Raw genomic sequence first — 16,835 nt, 5'->3', positions numbered from 1 at the left:
GCCTTTCATTTAAAAAGGCAAGGCCCCTAGCGATAGGGGGAAAGAAGAGCGCATATTAAGAATAAATCACTTAAGATGTTCATCTCCACTTACTCTATCTAACCAGCTTTATCTGATTCAACCGCAGCAGAAGAAGGGGCCGTATCAGTCGGCTTGCCAATCAACTGACCCGCTTTCCTTGGTCGACAAGGGAGCTACCCCTAATCCCTACTTCAGCAGAGTTTCTTCTATCTTTTTTTCATATGGTCCGCTGATAAGCCTCGGGCTTTTCTTCTTACTGAATTGATGGAATTCTTTATCTGACTGAACAGTCCGTTGGTTCAATTCAAACTAGCGCTTCGCCCCTTTCCTCTTTCTTTGTAAGAAAGACATCCGGTGTGGCGATCCGATCAGCGAAATTCAATCCTTCCAAAAATGACGTAAGTAATGGATTCTATCTGTCTGAATCCATCGGTAGGCTAATCTTGACAGTTATCCCGATTGAGAAGGCGGCGGGCCAAGAGTGCACCGAAACGGAGCCGGAGAGAGGCCAACGATCCGCTAAGATCGAGAAGCCTATCAACGATAAAGAAAAGTTCCCATACATTATGATGGATTTTGTTTTGTAACAACAAATCACAACTCGTTTGAAATAGACTCTACAGGGAGGCGTAGCACTCGCTTACTTCTGAAAGGGAAACCGAAAGGCCTAGGAAGAGAAGCGTGAGGAAAAAAAACAGGGATGGAAGGACCAAGGAGGATGAAGGGGACGTGTAAGCATGAAGGCGGTCAATCTTGGTAGTGAATAGGTCAGCAGTTTTTCCGGTAGTAGTTCAGTTGGAGAGGAGAATCTTTCTATAGATAGAAGCAAGCGGTACGAGATCGAAAATCATGCTATTTGGAACTGTAATGCCCAACCCAAAAAGTCCCATGTCTTTCTCGATTGGTAAACCCAACCGGCGATTGACAACAAAGAAGTCTTTCCTCTTGTTGGGGGGAGCAGAATTCTCACGATAGGAAAAAGAAAAATGAGGAACCAAATGGACATCATAGTCTATGGTAATGCAACTCGGAGCGATATGGACTTTCTCATGGATACTTCCTTCCCTTCTTCATCAACTTCAACTAATTCGGAAACAGCGTCCGACGCGCAGAGTGCTCCACCTGACTTGGACCAATTATTTTCGAATCTTTGTAATGAATACACGAGGTGTGTGCATGAAACCGGGAGGGTATTACCCCCGGAATGGACCATGCCCGACCTTGTTCGGGCAGTGCTTGGGGATGAGGCTATTCAGCACGGCTTTCTTACGGATGCCTACTATGATGTTATGTGGCACTCGTAGTTGGGGATGCGAGGAGCTGCTTTCTTTTATAGATCTAATCTGTAGCTAGGATGGTTCTTAGGGGGGAGAGCTAGTAGGAACCATCCTATCCCAATAGCGTAGTTCCCCAACAGCAGCTTAGCTTAGTAGCTTAACTCTTTCTACTGGCGTGGCGCTGCTGGATGCTTCTGATCAATAGAACAGGAAGAGGAGTCGGCCAAAAAGAAAGAACACCAAAAGTAACGACCACCAAGATACGCATAGTGATTCGATCTTTTGATCACCCATTTTTGGAAAACCATTTTGGGCCTTACACACGGAAGATTGGATTGCCTGAATCACGAGTCTTATATACTGTGTTACGATCACCTCATATTGATAAAAAGTCCAGAGAACAATTTGAAATGGAAATCAAGAAACAATTTCTGGTCATAAAAACAGAAAAGCATGAATTGCGAAAGAAGTTCTTTCGGTTAAAACGCCGTGCGACTCGGAGGACATAAGACTTCTTGGTCAAGCCAAAAAGATTGCCGGCAGAATGCTCCTACCCCACCATGCCTGGCCCTTTACCTTACCTTAAGAAGAGAAGAGGGGGTATGAAGCGTGGGAAACAATGCAAGAAGTGTATGATAAACAGGTAACCTTAAGGAGTGGCGGCAAAGCTCTTGATTGATCAACGCGAGTGAACTGTGCTTAGACGCTTCGTAAAACCGCACCGATCTACGAGAGGAGCTGATGGATGAGTAGGCTTCCCCTTTCGATTTACGGAATGTGTGTGATCTGGGACACGATGGGGGTTTGCGTGCCTCGGTAGGAAAGAGATCACCGGAGTATAGCACAAGATCGCCTTTTTTTCTTGCTGCCATGGGGTCGACCTGTAAACAAGGTAAACCCAATGGGAACCAAAAAAGGGAGGGTACCACATTGACATTGGGCAGAAGACGATCCAAAAAGCGAAGGCTCACCCCCTTCTCACTTAAAGGGAAGGCGATCGGCAGTGAGGGATGCTTACCTTCTTCTTAGAGAGAGGGGAAAGGGGCAACCTATCTTACTAATAATAAGAAAGGGGGTGGCATCGACTGGGTTTTTAAACCCAGTTGGTGTAAGTAAGGGATGAATCACCCCTTGCGGTCGGATTGCCAGAAAGGGTGCCGACTGTCCATGAGGCGAACAATCGGTAGCGAGATACAGATCCGGAGAGATCTGGGTCTTCTATCTCAACATTTGGTTGTTTAACCTCACTCCACGACGCATGGAGTCCCATTTGTTTGGTTTGGTTAACTAGGTGCCCCCCCACGACTGATGCGACATTCAGTCGTTTAGGCGAGTTTTGGTGTTTATTAAGATACACCAGTTTGTCAAATGAATCCGGTTGGATTCGCAAATGCCTTATACTTTAGTATTGACATTTGAGGGCGGTGATCTGGTCCCAGTGGAGGTTAGTCCAATGACTGACTTCTGCATCAGGTACCCAAACCTGATAAGGAAAGACATGAGAATTCTTCCAGGTATTTGTTTGACAAACTGTTGTATCTTAAGACCATCAAATGGCACAAGATTTTTGAAAATCTTGGGCTATTAGTATCTATCAAAAGATAATACTAATAATAGCTACCGGCGGTCTGACCAAGGAACTCTGTATAGGAGCATACCTCGTTGCCAAACAGGTAATTCAGTTAAACCGACGATCTAGCCCTCTGTTTACTGCTTTCTAAGAAAAACAAACAGCAACTTGCTTACAGCAAGCGTATGCAGGGGTCAGTAAGTCGCACAGTTTATTACCTGTGCCAGTGTCTCTGACGAGGTCAGGATACCATTATACCTTCCTTCCATCACAAAATGATTATGAAGAAGGATCTGAAGGCCGACTTATGTATGGGTTCATATATCTCTTTAGTCTTTGTCGGGCTCTTCGCCTGGCGAAACGGATTGACAGATCGATATTGAAATCGATAGTCACCCCTTCCACCGGTCTGCCAAGACAGTCTCAATTAAGAAATGATATTGTCGCTTTATCTAAAGACCTGATCCTAAGGTACTTTCCTAGTTTTCTCTCAACTCCCTTGTGTCAAGGGGTACGTTGGGAGCCTGGAAAGCGAGACCTTCGTGGAGGCCGTAAAGGTGAAAAGACGCGTGGAGGAATATTCTACCCTACCATCTGCGTCATGAAATCGTTTGGTTTGTACATCAATAGCCATTGTGACTATGATGCAGGGTTTCCTCTAAGGTCCCCTTTATCCGAGACCCTTCTAACCAAAAGAATGAAGAGATATCTCCATAGTCTACAGAGACCGCTGAGAGTACCATCAACTCTCTTTCGGGTCTAGACACTTCGGTGAGTCTATTGACTCAGGCTCCCCTGGTAGACTATCGCAATCTACCGAGGCTGGCGCTGGTAAGAGACGGATATTCGCCATAGGTAACTTTGTGAATCAAAGGGTATTGAAGCCTCTTCATGATTTCCTCATCGCTTCGGTCTATTCCAATGGATGGAACTTTGAATCAGCTCCGACCGTTCGTTGGATAGATGAAAAGGTTTCAGTAAGGTTTATTCTTTTGACTTGAAGTCTGCCACCGATAGGTGGCCCCTAAGTCTGAAGACTAACCTTATTAGAACTTTCTTTGGTAAGTCTGTTGGAGATTGTTTAGATGCAATCTTCAGCAGATCTATCTTTGAAGTACCTTTCTTCGCTCAGTTCGAGGTGTCGTATTCTTTAGAGTAGGACAACCTCTTGGCTTTCTGTCTTCTTGGCCTCTCTTCACTTTAACACATCACTTAGTGATGTTTTATTGTGCAGAAAAGGTGTACCCAGGACAGCGCTTTACTAGGTATGCCATTCTTGGAGACGATGTTTGTATCGCCGACGAGAATGTGGCCTGGCCTCTCTTCTTTATCGCCAGACAGTAAATGATCTAGGTCTCGCAATAAGAAAAGAAAGGGGGTGAGATAGGCGACAGGTAGCTTGTCGCGGCCCGCATGTGATAATAGTAAGGGAGGAATCAAGAGATCTTTGCCGGTGCTGACTTGGATCTCGGGTGACGGAATAAGGCGCCCAGAAGCGACGAGCAGTCGCGGTCGAAGCTTGGCTCTAGGCGATAGGCTAGCTGTAAGCTTGGCTACAGCGAAGCGCTTACCAAGTGCGAAGGATTCGTTCCTCTCCCAGCAAGAAAACGGATGCGCGTCGTTAGCCTTTCTCTAAAGTAGGCTTTCGCGCCCCCTTCCTTTACGTTGTTGGCCGAGCGTCTTCAAACCTTCGCCACTTGAGCCGTATGCGGGGGAACTCGCACGTGCGGTTCTTAGGGGGGAGAGCTAGTGGGAACCATCCTATCCCAATAGCGTATATTTGGAGCTCAATATGAAATCATCTTTTCTTGCAAGACCCGTTCGGATAAGGGAAAACTCCAGAGATTGCTTCGAAGTAAGATCCTTGCGTTGACCCTCTCCTGAACCTGGGGGGAGGGGTTGAGAGGAAAAGGGGATCCAAATTTCCCATCAATAAAGTGAGGGCTTTCCTTTTTTTTTTTAGTGCCTTCCCCACCCCTCTTTCCTTACCCTCTCACTCCCCCTTTTTCAAGAAAAAAGCCCCGCTCCCTAAGAAGGGGCCCCTCTCTGATAAGGAAGGAAACGAAAGATTCTCCATTTTATGACAAATCCGGTCCGATGGCTGTTCTCCACCAACCACAAGGATATAGGGACTCTATATCTCATCTTCGGTGCCATTGCTGGAGTGATGGGCACATGCTTCTCAGTATTGATTCGTATGGAATTAGCACGACCCGGCGATCAAATTCTTGGTGGGAATCATCAACTTTATAATGTTTTAATAACGGCTCACGCTTTTTTAATGATCTTTTTTATGGTTATGCCGGCGATGATAGGTGGATCTGGTAATTGGTCTGTTCCGATTCTGATAGGTGCACCTGACATGGCATTTCCACGATTAAATAATATTTCATTCTGGTTGTTGCCACCAAGTCTCTTGCTCCTATTAAGCTCAGCCTTAGTAGAAGTGGGTAGCGGCACTGGGTGGACGGTCTATCCGCCCTTAAGTGGTATTACCAGCCATTCTGGAGGAGCAGTTGATTCAGCAATTTCTAGTCTTCATCTATCTGGTGTTTCATCCATTTTAGGTTCTATAAATTTTATAACAACTATCTCCAACATGCGTGGACCTGGAATGACTATGCATAGATCACCCCTATTTGTGTGGTCCGTTCCAGTAACAGCATTCCCACTTTTATTATCACTTCCGGTACTGGCAGGGGCTATTACAATGTTATTAACCGATCGAAACTTTAATACAACCTTTTCTGATCCCGCAGGAGGGGGGGACCCCATATTATACCAGCATCTCTTTCGGTTCTTCGGTCATCCAGAGGTGTATATTCCCATTCTGCCTGGATCCGGTATCATAAGTCATATCGTTTCGACTTTTTCGGGAAAACCGGTCTTCGGGTATCTAGGCATGGTTTATGCCATGATCAGTATAGGTGTTCTTGGATTTCTTGTTTGGGCTCATCATATGTTTACTGTGGGCTTAGACGTTGATACCCGTGCCTACTTCACCGCAGCTACCATGATCATAGCTGTCCCCACAGGAATCAAAATCTTTAGTTGGATCGCTACCATGTGGGGGGGCTCGATACAATACAAAACACCCATGTTATTTGCTGTAGGGTTCATCTTTTTATTCACCATAGGAGGACTCACTGGAATAGTCCCGGCTAATTCTGGGCTAGACATTGCTCTACATGATACTTATTATGTGGTAGCACATTTCCATTATGTACTTTCTATGGGAGCCGTTTTTGCTTTATTTGCAGGATTTCACTATTGGGTGGGTAAAATCTTTGGTCGGACATACCCTGAAACTTTAGGTCAAATCCATTTTTGGATCACTTTTTTCGGGGTGAATCTGACCCTCTTTCCCATGCATTTCTTAGGGCTTTCGGGTATGCCACGTCGCATTCCAGATTATCCAGATGCTTACGCTGGATGGAATGCCCTTAGTAGTTTTGGCTCTTATATATCCGTAGTTGGGATTCGTCGTTTCTTCGTGGTCGTAACAATCACTTCAAGCAGTGGAAATAACATAACAAAGGCGAACATTCCTTGGGCTGTTGAACAAAATTCAACCACACTGGAATGGCTGGTACAAAGTCCTCCAGCTTTTCATACTTTTGGAGAACTTCCAGCTATCAAGGAGACGAAAAGCTATGTGAAGTAAAAGAAGAAAAGGTCGCCGACTGCTACTAAGAACCTAACAGAACTTTTCCAAATTTGGGTTCCAACGAAGAAGAGTTGAGGACCAACTTCGACCTAATTTTAGAGTTAAGAAAGCAAGCTCAGTTCAGAATGGCTACTTACCAACAGAGGATAGCGAGGTACTACAAGGCCGGAGTGCCATTTTGAAATTGGATCGAGCTGAGCCGGAGCAGCTCCTACTGACTATGACTGGACAGCAGTGGACTCTTTCTCAAGACCCTGCCACCCATCTTTGATTTGAGGAAGCAACCATCACTGAAGCAATGGATTTTGTAGCCAGCTCAACTCCATTTAACAGGTTAGTAGCGAAGGGTAAGGCTTCATTCCCGAGTGGACGAGAAGAAGGAGCAACCCCTATTAAGTTAAGGGAAGAGAAGAAAGGCTATTTTACTAGACTAGCTACCGAGCTGACTCAAGGAAGCCGGAAAGAAAGGGCTTCAAGAGCAACAGAAACTCGAGCTGAGGAATACGGAAGAGAGGCGGATTCAACTCAATCTTAGCCTAAGTTAAGTTCAGAGAAGAGAATCAAAGGTCAACGGCCAATGGAGGATTTCTCCCTCCCCCGGATTCATCTTAAACCGACCGATATGCCGAGATGACATCCAGCACGAGAGCAAGAAAAGGAAATGGTCTCCGTGCAGCTTCAAGTCACGCCACTCTCACCAAGATAGAATCATGGTCACATCTTTTGTATATCTAAACTTTTTAGAAGCGGAATGCCAATCGACACTGTAATGGTAGCCATCGGGATTGAGTTCAGCTGCTTTTGACGATACTGACGAATGAGTAAACGGAAGAATGAATCAGATGAGCTCCAGTCTGGACTCTCATTGGTCAAACAGGCGCAACGAGCCAAGATATAATAAAAGGGCACCGGAAGAGCAAGAAAAAGAGCTGTATGATAATAGTCCTTATCCTACCCACCCAATTTATTTAGTTTATGGGAGTAGCAAGAACAGCTCAATTTAAAAGCCGCGTACCAAAGAGCTCGATCAGCTATTCCATTTTGAAGTCCGGTTGACGCCACTCGATAGGAAGAAAAGAGCAGAAAGGTTTTTCGAAGGCTTCAAGCCCTGTTTCAGCTGAGAGCATTGATTCCCCTGGCACCTCTCTTCCACAGCTTGGCACGTTTCAAGAAGGTGCCTACACTAAAGTGTACAAAGTGGCATAAAGTGATTCTTTTCGGGTTCGGTCAGGAGGGACAAAAGATAGATGCTTTCTATCAGTCAAAAGCGGATACCGCCCCCCCTCATGCTCCCACGGTCCGCTTACCGAGGAATAGAAAGGGAGGCTTAAGGTAAGGTAAGGGGCCAGAGCAAGTTGGGTTGGGGTATAGAGCCGTAAGCGCGGTGGGGGGGTGACAGAGGACGCGCTCGTACGGTTCAAAGAAGGTTATGATCCATTCGTTGATTGTTGGGAACTTTAACTCCTCTATATTCGAAATATGCCTTTCTAGGAGCATTACGATCTGCAGCTCAAATGGTCTCTTATGAAGTCTCTATTGGTCTTATTCTTATTGTGCGCCTTGTGAGCGCGTTTGGATCCGCGAAGGCAATCGCTCGGATGTTCCCCTAACCCAACCCGGGAACGGACCGGAGGGAACCGCAGCATGGGGAATGTCCGCGTCTCGTCGCAAGGCTCATTTTTCGTTTTTGGTCATAGGACGGGCGGATTTATCTGATCAAGGGCCGGGGCACAAGGGTCCTGGTACTATCCAGGTGCGAAGAACCCCGGAGGTGACTGCAATGAGCAGAATTCTCACTCACCGGCCTAAACGACGAGCAAACACTCGAACGTGAGAGCAAGGGATCACCCAACGAATGGACGAGCTCCAAGGGGGGAGGAAAGAGGAAGGCAAGAACCATGCTTTCAGAGAAGTGGCGGTCCGAATCTTATCTGAACTGCGAGAATAACTGACTAAGCCATGCCATAAGGGTCATTCTCCAAACGGGACGGGGTCAAGCCTATTTGTTTTTTAGTGGGTTGGGTGACAGATCGGCCATAGGAGTGCTCCGGGATTTAACCCAGGGCAACCAATGTCGAGCATACGACGATGCCGCCCGTTTTCATTTCGTGGAAGTCCCCGGCAGAGGAAAGGGCTGTAGGTGATGGCGCGTTCTGCTTCTTATCTAGAGAGGGGCGCTTAAATCGTTCCTACCTATTGGGTCGTGCGTGGCAGCTGGTATAGATGAATAAAGGCGGGCTGAACGGGACCTATTCTCTTAATAGGCGGCAAAGCTGAATAGGAAAGGGACTGATGAGTGCCTTTTTTTAGCCTTTCAAAAAAGGGCTCTCATGTGAAGCTAACATGGCTGGCTACATACAAGTATAGCCAAGTCAAGATGAGACGTGACGGCCTATATTCCCACCAACAGAGGCCGCAGCGGGACTATCATAGGAAAGCCCGCCCCCGCTAGCTAACATAGAAAGAGATTCCCGGATAGCAAAAGTCTCTATGTGAATCTCTTCCCGACCAGGCCAGGCCGAATCGGGCCACCACTTTGGATGGGAATGGCTCAGCCCATATGATATGCATCATTTGATGAAAGCACTCCAGTCGCTTCCTCGAAGTGGCTTGTCAACCACGCTTCCCCCCCTAAAAACAATGCTCCTCACCAACCTTAACGGCCTTGGGTTGGGGCAAGACAGCAATGAGTAGTTCGCTCCAGGACTCCACCCCCTCGAGAGCTGGATGCCGGCCGAGATGGAGCTGGGAGCCAACCTATACTTTCCCGGGGCTTGCCTTGCCCCAAAATAGAAATCAAATGCGGGCGCCGAAAGGGAACCAGCCCAGCCTCCTCAAGAAAGCTTTGCTTGGTAGGCGCTGCCTATTCACTCGGACAATGCTCTAAACACGAAAGTGTGACGCCCCCTTCCCTGGAACCCATGCTGAGTCACAGGCTGCGCCTCGGAAAGCGCGGACGAGCCACATGCAGGGAAACTTGCACGTGTGGTTCTGGCCGGGTACCCCGGTCTACTGTACTAATATGTGTAGGTCCCCGTAATTCGAGTGAGATTGTCATGGCGCAAAAGCAGATATGGTCCGGTATTCCCTTGTTCCCTGTATTGGTTATGTTCTTCATTTCTCGTCTAGCAGAAACAAATCGAGCTCCGTTTGATCTCCCAGAAGCGGAAGCTGAATCAGTTGCTGGCTATAATGTAGAATATGCGCGGGATGCGATCCTTAATAGTCCACTGTTGGCGGAAGCCAATGTCCCGGGGTCCCGGGGACTCATTCTGACTGAAACAAGGGATGGGTCTTTACCAACTTAAAAATCGAAGATTTTAGGTAAGCCAAAAAACGTGAGCGCCCCTACGCGAGCCTTATTGAAAAGGTCCCTTACTATAGAACAAAGCAAGGGATTGAGCTGCGCGAAAGCCTAAACTCCTTACTCTAACATCACCCCTTCCTTTACGTTGTTGGTCGAGCGTCTTCAAACCTTAGCCTATCTTAGAGTAAGGGGCCCTTTCTTGCTCGTTAGCGCTCCTTAGCACAAGCACTAAGTAAGAAACCTACCTTATTGAAAACTCAAGTAAAGCCTTTTTATATATATATATATATATGTATTCTATTAATGCGCTCAAGCATGCGGAGAAAGCAACAAGCGGGATTCTATGTTATTAGTAAAGAGCCTTTCTTGCTTGTTTAGTAAAGTCACGCTTTTCATTTTGATAGGAGTAGGTGCTTGCTGGGGCAGGGCACTCTTTATTCTTCATTCGAAACTAATGTCGGGGGTTTCTGCCTTGTTATCAAAAAGGGGGTTGGGTAAAGCAAACTCCCTCCTTGGACGAGCACGGGGCTTAGTCAAGTAGAACCGGGTTGCGCTGCTTGATGCTCCGATCGAAAACAAATCAGTGGGGCCATGCCGGTACGACTGAATATGCGTTAAAAAGGTCAATCCCTCCCCTACAAAAAAAACCGGGCCGAACTTCTAACAGCCCGCCCGCTTCCATAGAACAATATCGTGGCAACGTAGACCTAAGTGGTCATATATATATTGGATCTTTGGGAACCATCACAAGTGCGGCCGGCCTCTATTTAAACGAGAATGCCGTGTCGTCCAGCGGAGCCTAGAAGAAGATGACTCGCGCAGACAGCTGACTCCTTCTTTTCAATAGAAAGGAATAGCCAAACCAACCCAGCTGGCTGGTCAATCTCAGAGATCTTATCGGCCGGCAAACCGGAGACGGACGACCACGGTCCCGACCTTATCAGCACCGGAGGTGTACTAATCAATGAACCCACCCCCGAAACCTACTTTCTTTTCTGACAAAATCAACCAAGCCTAACCGGTCACGACATGTTGTTGATATTGATTGAGTTTGAGGGACTTTCGCTGACTAAATCCATCCACAAACCTAGACCCCGACGACTTTCGTAACCAAAGCGTCAAGACAACAGCCAAAGGTGACCTTTGGATTCTTAAGTAGGGGGCAAAGAGGAGCACGTAGGAATGCCGACCACTACATAAGCCACCGGTGGCTGAGAGAAAGCGAGCAGCACCTTGTATAGGTTGGGCGGGGCTTGAAGAAGCGAGCCCCTCTCAGAGAAAGCCATTGCGCGCTAGCCTAGCTAGCTAGCGTTTTTCAGCTGGCTGTTATGTTAGTTGTAGCGCGCCTTCCCTCCTTCTCTCACTTCGGAAAGATTCCGCAGTATTTTCTTATGATGACCTGGTCGAGAGAGTACGATACATCGGTGTAAAAGATGGAGTGGTGTGAGGTTGGTTAGAGTAAGGCCTGGCCTGAGAGTGTTCTTGCCTCTATCATGGAAGGAAAGGTTGGTCAACAATTTGAAGAGTTTGCTTCTACACGGAAACGAAGACTTTCGAGAACAAATATTAAACCGGGAAGAAAAAAGGGGAATAAAGAAAGTCTAAGCGCATATGGCACGAAAAGGAAATCCGATTTCGGTAAGACTCGATCTGAATCGTAGTTCAGATTCAAGTCGGTTCAGTGAGGGCGCCCGCGAAAGTCACCGAATGGGTCAGTCTTTTCCTTCAGTTTGTCCTATATATATGTTGAATAAAAAAGCTTGGGTTGGGAGGCCTTTCAAAGTACAAGGCAGATGTCCGGGACGGACACGACTTCTTCTAACGCTAGAAGACCACTTGAAGACACCCGGGACCAGAGCATGTCGTGAAAGAAGCACACTGGGCGGGCGTGCTTCGACCGTGTCTCCGGGGCGCAGTTGAATGTGGATATCATGAACGCGAGGTGCAGGATACCAGGCCGAGAAAGCCGGGCTACCACCCCCTATGTGCCGATCACTAGCGCATCCAGGGCCCCGCGCCCAGCTCCGCTGGAGAGGCCTAGCCTGATCTGAGAAGTGCTAATTCGGTTCGGATAGACTTCATTCAAGAAAGCCGCCGCCCCTGGAATCAATAAGAAAACTAGTGCTAAGTTTCAGATCAGTGAATAAACCGAAACGAAAGAAGAAAGAGACGTTTCTCGCTCGGCGCCTAAAGCGCACTATGCTCCGCTTCAACAAATGAGAGTTTTCGGTGGAACCGGTGAACCACGCGAGCTGGTTAGATGCGTGGGACAGAGGGCTCATAGTACCTGCTAGCGCAGCTATGCAGTGGAAGGGAAGGAGCCTAAATCGACCCCCTTCTTTTTTATTTGAAAATAAAAAAGAAGTACAAAGAGATTAGACTCTCGGATGAGACTAAGCAGCCACCGACCGTTCCGACGCGCCCCTGACCTTTTTTTTATTAAGACCGAAAACCTATCTAAAATGGAGCCTAGTTTAGGCTGTCAAACAAATGATAAAATGGAAAATGTTCAATAAAACCAAAACCACTAGTAGGGATACGGATGGAGTCTCGCTCAGTAAAGAGAGTTGTAGATTCGTAGAAAAGGAGAGGAGCCTTGACTCTTTCTATGATGTTATTAGTCAAGAAGCGCTAACGCTGCAATCTTTCTAAAGCAAGAAGCGACTTTGAGAAAGTGAGAAAGAAGGTGCTTGTTGCCGCTTTCTTTTTTTTTTAGTAAGTAAACTTGTTTTGTTTTATAAGGCGAAAGGTTGCTATTTTTATAATTATTATAGCGTTAGCGCTTTAGTTTTCAATAAGTTTAGGCTTTACTAATAACATAGAAATTTGGAATCAGGGTGCGCAGGTTTGGAACCCTATACAAAGGGCCTTTCCTTTCAAATGACAACTGCCTCTTCCTGCTGCGAAGGCCTTGCACGAAACCAACCCCCCACCCCCGACCCAGTACCAGTTGTTTCGCTGGTAGGCCCACTTAGGTTAGGGGGGCATTGTCCCTCAGTTCTTACCAACCTCCGGTGTGTAATCGACATGTTGCTAACTTCAACTCGGTTGAATAAGAATCATTGATTCCCTTTGCTGTCCATTTCTTATTCATTCAGGGCGCTCGGCCGGTGCTCCTTTTTTAAACCAGAACTACTCTGAACGTTAGAGAAGATAAGGGAAGACCACCTGAGCGAACCGACCGGAGGGGACTTGACTTATTTTATTTTATTTATTCGAACCGAACGATAGCGGCTTAAAGCAAAGCCTATCACGAGCAGCGTCGCTGCTTGATCGGCGGGGAGAAGCATCTCAAAGTATGGGGCAAAGGATCAAGCGCTTTGACCTTGTCTCCCGGGATTCACCACAGGTTGGGTTTGAGAGCCGTGTGATGGGTGACTATCCAGCACGGTTCGGAGAGCACTTGTTGTCTGCGTTGGTGAATGGAAGCCCCTCTATCAAGCAAGAAAGAAGCGGCTATTCCCCAGTCCCTTAGGTTGGAGGGAGTCACCATTGACTCTATTTATTATTATGGTAAATTAGTGTATAAAGATGTAAATCTGAGATCTTATTTCGGTTCGATACGTCCACCTGCGAGACTCACCTTTGGCTTCCGTCTCGGTAGGTGTATTCTTATACATTTTCCCAAAAGAACATTCATTCATTTCTTTCTTCCCCGTCGACCACGACGACTGAAACGACGCGAAAAATCCAGACCCGGAAAGGTGAAGGACCGGTGGTGGGCATTGGGGAAAGTCGGGCCGATCGGGTGTCTTCATTCCAGCTACAATACAGAAGAAGAACGAAACGAAGTGAGAGGCCGGAGGGCAGGGAAAAGAGTCGAGCCGATCAGGCTCGACGCCCTAGCGATAGGGGGGAAGCAAAACGAAATTAGGATTTGGCCGAAAAAGAAGCAACGCTATGGATACCATGACCGATCACCATCGATAAAGAAGAATCTTTCTAAATCACTTCGGGTCAGCGGGGCCTTCAAGCATCCGAAATACGCCGGGGTTGTAAATGACATAGCGTTCCTGATAGAAAATGACGACTCCTTCAGAAAAACGAAGTTTTTTAAGTTCTTTTTCCCCAAGAAGTCCCGCTCCGACGGCCCGGCGGGTCATCTATTTAAAAGGACCCTCCCTGCAGTGCGCCCCTCCTTGAATTATTCGGTAATGCAATACTTATTGAATAGAAAGAACAAAATTCATTTCGACCCCGTCGTAGTTCTCAATCATTTCGTGACACCGGGCGTGGCTGAACCATCTACGATGGGGGGAGCGAATGCGCAGGGAAGAAGCTTAGATAAGAGAATACGTTCTCGCATCGCTTTTTTTGTAGAAAGCTCGACCAGCGAGAAAAAGTGTTTGGCCGAAGCCAAAAAGAGGTTGACCCACTTCATTCGCTTGGCGAATGATCTTCGCTTCGCGGGAACAACAAAAACCACCATCTCGCTTTTTCCTTTCTTCGGTGCTACCTTTTTATTTCCAAGGGATAGAGTTGGGATGTATAATCCCATTATTTTGGAGGATGCCCGGGAAAAACTCCTAGGCAAATTAAGGATCAAATGTTGGAACCTCATGGGTAAGGATAAGGTAATGGAATTGATAGAGAAATTCATAGACCTAGGTAGGATAGGAGAATGGATAAAGGGAATAGAGATGATGATAGAGATCATACCGAGAAACAGAAGAATTCCGTACGGGTACAACTATTATTTGAACGAAGTTATAAAAATGCGATCTTTGTTGTCTAATAGAACAAACACTAATACCTTAATTGAGTCGGTCAAGATCAAATCTGTTTATCAAAGTGCTTCTTTGATTGCTCAAGACATCTCTTTTCAACTGAGAAAGAAAACAAGATCATTTCGTTCCATTTTTAGTAGAATAGTAAAGGATATTCCATTAGTAATGAAAAAAGGGGTAGAGGGGATCCGTATATGTTGTTCAGGTCGATCTGAAGGCGCAGAAATAGCTAGAACTGAATGCGGAAAGTATGGAAAAACATCTCGTAATGTATTTAACCAGAAAATCGATTATGCTTCCGCGGAAGTATCTACTCGTTACGGAATCTTAGGTGTCAAAGTGTGGATTTCATATAGTAAAAAAAAATAATATGGTCATCAAATACGTTTCTGCAATTCTATTCATTTCTTTTTGCTATTTGATCATTCATATCCTCTCCGAGATACTTCAGACGGAGACCCTTGGGATAATAAAAAAAATCCCTATGTTCATGGGTGGGGCGTCCGCCTTTTACTTTATTTTTAAAGCAAGAACGCGCTTTTCCAAGCTCATGACGCTCTATTCCTTTATGCTCAGTTCGTCTTCTCTTTTCGTGGGGAATCATGTGCATGAACCGGACATAGCCATTTTAGTGGTGATTTGCGTCTGTTGTTCCTTTTTCTTTTCTTCTTTTTTTATCTCGGAGGAGATCTCCATGGAATTATATATATTCTTTTTGACGATTTTGACAAGTCGCTTTTTCATGTCACCGGAAATGGTCCTATGGGAGATTGCCTTAGTACTAGAACTCATATTCCTGTTTGGCTTCAATTATAGAGAGAAGAAGGAAAACAACCAACTTCCTATGTGGGTCTTCTTCTCTTTCATTCTCCTCTTCCTTCTTCCGAGTTTCTATATATTTTATTCAGGAGTTTTCCGCTATATTAATTTCCTTTTAGTGATTCTATTATCCGCCGCGGGGGCAGGATGTGTTCACTTCATGTGTCTCAGTAAGACAGAACGGGGAGAAACATTAGGATTGTGGGTTTATATAATCTCGAATGTTTTTTTGGGTTTCATTCTTAGAAAAGAAGGCGAGACCTTCCCCAAAATAACAATCTGCTTTCTCGTTGCCATTCTTTGCTTGTTCATCTTATTATGGCTACTAAGTAAAATAAAGGACCAAACAATCTATTCCGTTCTTTCAGAATCAAAGACCACACTTCGGGGCGTTTTGTTCCCTGCATTATATGTTCTAAATCGCTTATTTTTACATGATTCTTCTGTGGATATGAGCCTTTGGATAACTAGCCTCTTTATTCAAATTCTCGTTCTTCTGCTGCTTAAATTCATCCTTAAAAAGGAAGATGAAGATCCAGATAGAGAAGGATGAAGGGGATAAGGTATATCTCCCTAAGCGAGTTGGGTCTTCGAATCCTTATTCGGGAGAGAAAAAAGTCTACAGGGAGGGCTGACACTAGTAGGCACGGGCCGAAGTGTCAAAAAATAGCGTTCTGGGGTGTAAAGTTAAGCTGGCGGAGGCCCCAGCTTAGAGTAACTGCCCGATAAGGTCAGTGAGGTTCCACCAGTAGTGAACTGAAGGATTTTTCTTAAAGTTTACTACAGGTGGAAGAAGACAGGCGGGAGTGAGCCGAGCGAGAGCAAAGCAAGTTCCAGTGGTGGGCTGTCGGTCTGGTCTCCTTTTAAACAAACATAGTAAGGTAAGAAAAATGTCAATGCTAGATTAAGGAGGGGGGGAGGGAAATAACTCTACCCTAAGCATTTTTCTTACTTAGCTCCATTGCCATATAAAGGCGAGCAGCCCTTATAGCATAGCTAACCGCTAACTTATAGCCTAGCCGCCGTGCCCTTTTTCGATTTGATGAACCGGCCGTGATAAATAGCCACTGGTAGGAGGATATGGAAATAGAGTATAAAGGGGGACATTTTCAGTATGTCTGTCGCCAGTAGTCCCAGTGAAAGGGGGTAAATATAGAGTGCACATTCCTTCTTCGTTAAGCGTGTAAAATAGAGCAGCTATGGTCTTCGTCCCGGGTGGGGGCAGGTTCTAGTCAGAGTTTCCAATGTAGGTGAAAGAAGGTCTTGTAGAGAAATCGAGTAAGAAGGTAGTACAGGGAGGGGGCTTATCCGCTGGTCGTATGAAGTCACTATAGCGGGTGAACTATACACTCAACACAAACCCAATTCCGGCGAAGTTAGACTCTCTCTATAAAGTAATTATGAGATTTCGTTGAGCTATAAAAGGAATTCCACTAAGAATCTTACC

At 46.0% G+C, this 16,835-nt stretch overlaps 1 protein-coding gene across 1 annotated transcript; it reads left to right on the top strand.

Annotated features, from left to right (window-relative positions):
* Positions 1–6,735: 6,735 nt before the first annotated feature.
* On the top strand, positions 6,736–16,250 carry LOC114926180 (small ribosomal subunit protein uS3m). The gene is made up of 2 exons (XM_029296750.2): positions 6,736–11,527; positions 13,345–16,250. Exons 1-2 carry the CDS (start codon positions 11,454–11,456, stop codon positions 14,936–14,938), a joined length of 1,668 nt encoding a protein of 555 aa, XP_029152583.1. The 5' UTR covers positions 6,736–11,453; the 3' UTR covers positions 14,939–16,250.
* The last annotated feature ends 585 nt before the right edge of the window (positions 16,251–16,835 follow it).

This window comes from Arachis hypogaea, unplaced genomic scaffold (genome assembly GCF_003086295.3).
Source record: "Arachis hypogaea cultivar Tifrunner unplaced genomic scaffold, arahy.Tifrunner.gnm2.J5K5 arahy.Tifrunner.gnm2.scaffold_22, whole genome shotgun sequence".
In the NCBI taxonomy this organism is placed as follows: domain Eukaryota; kingdom Viridiplantae; phylum Streptophyta; class Magnoliopsida; order Fabales; family Fabaceae; genus Arachis; species Arachis hypogaea.
The sequence above is the reverse complement of the archived record's forward strand: the minus strand, read 5'-3'. Positions and strand labels throughout refer to the sequence as shown.

Excerpts from the sequence above, each read along its gene's own strand:
- LOC114926180 (XM_029296750.2), top strand. The coding sequence starts at position 11,454 with ATGGCACGAAAAGGAAATCCGATTTCGGTAAGACTCGATCTGAATCGT. Across the intron at positions 11,528-13,344 it reads GATTCAAGTCGGTTCAGTGA|TTATTATTATGGTAAATTAG; the intron begins GGGCGCCCGCGA and ends CATTGACTCTAT.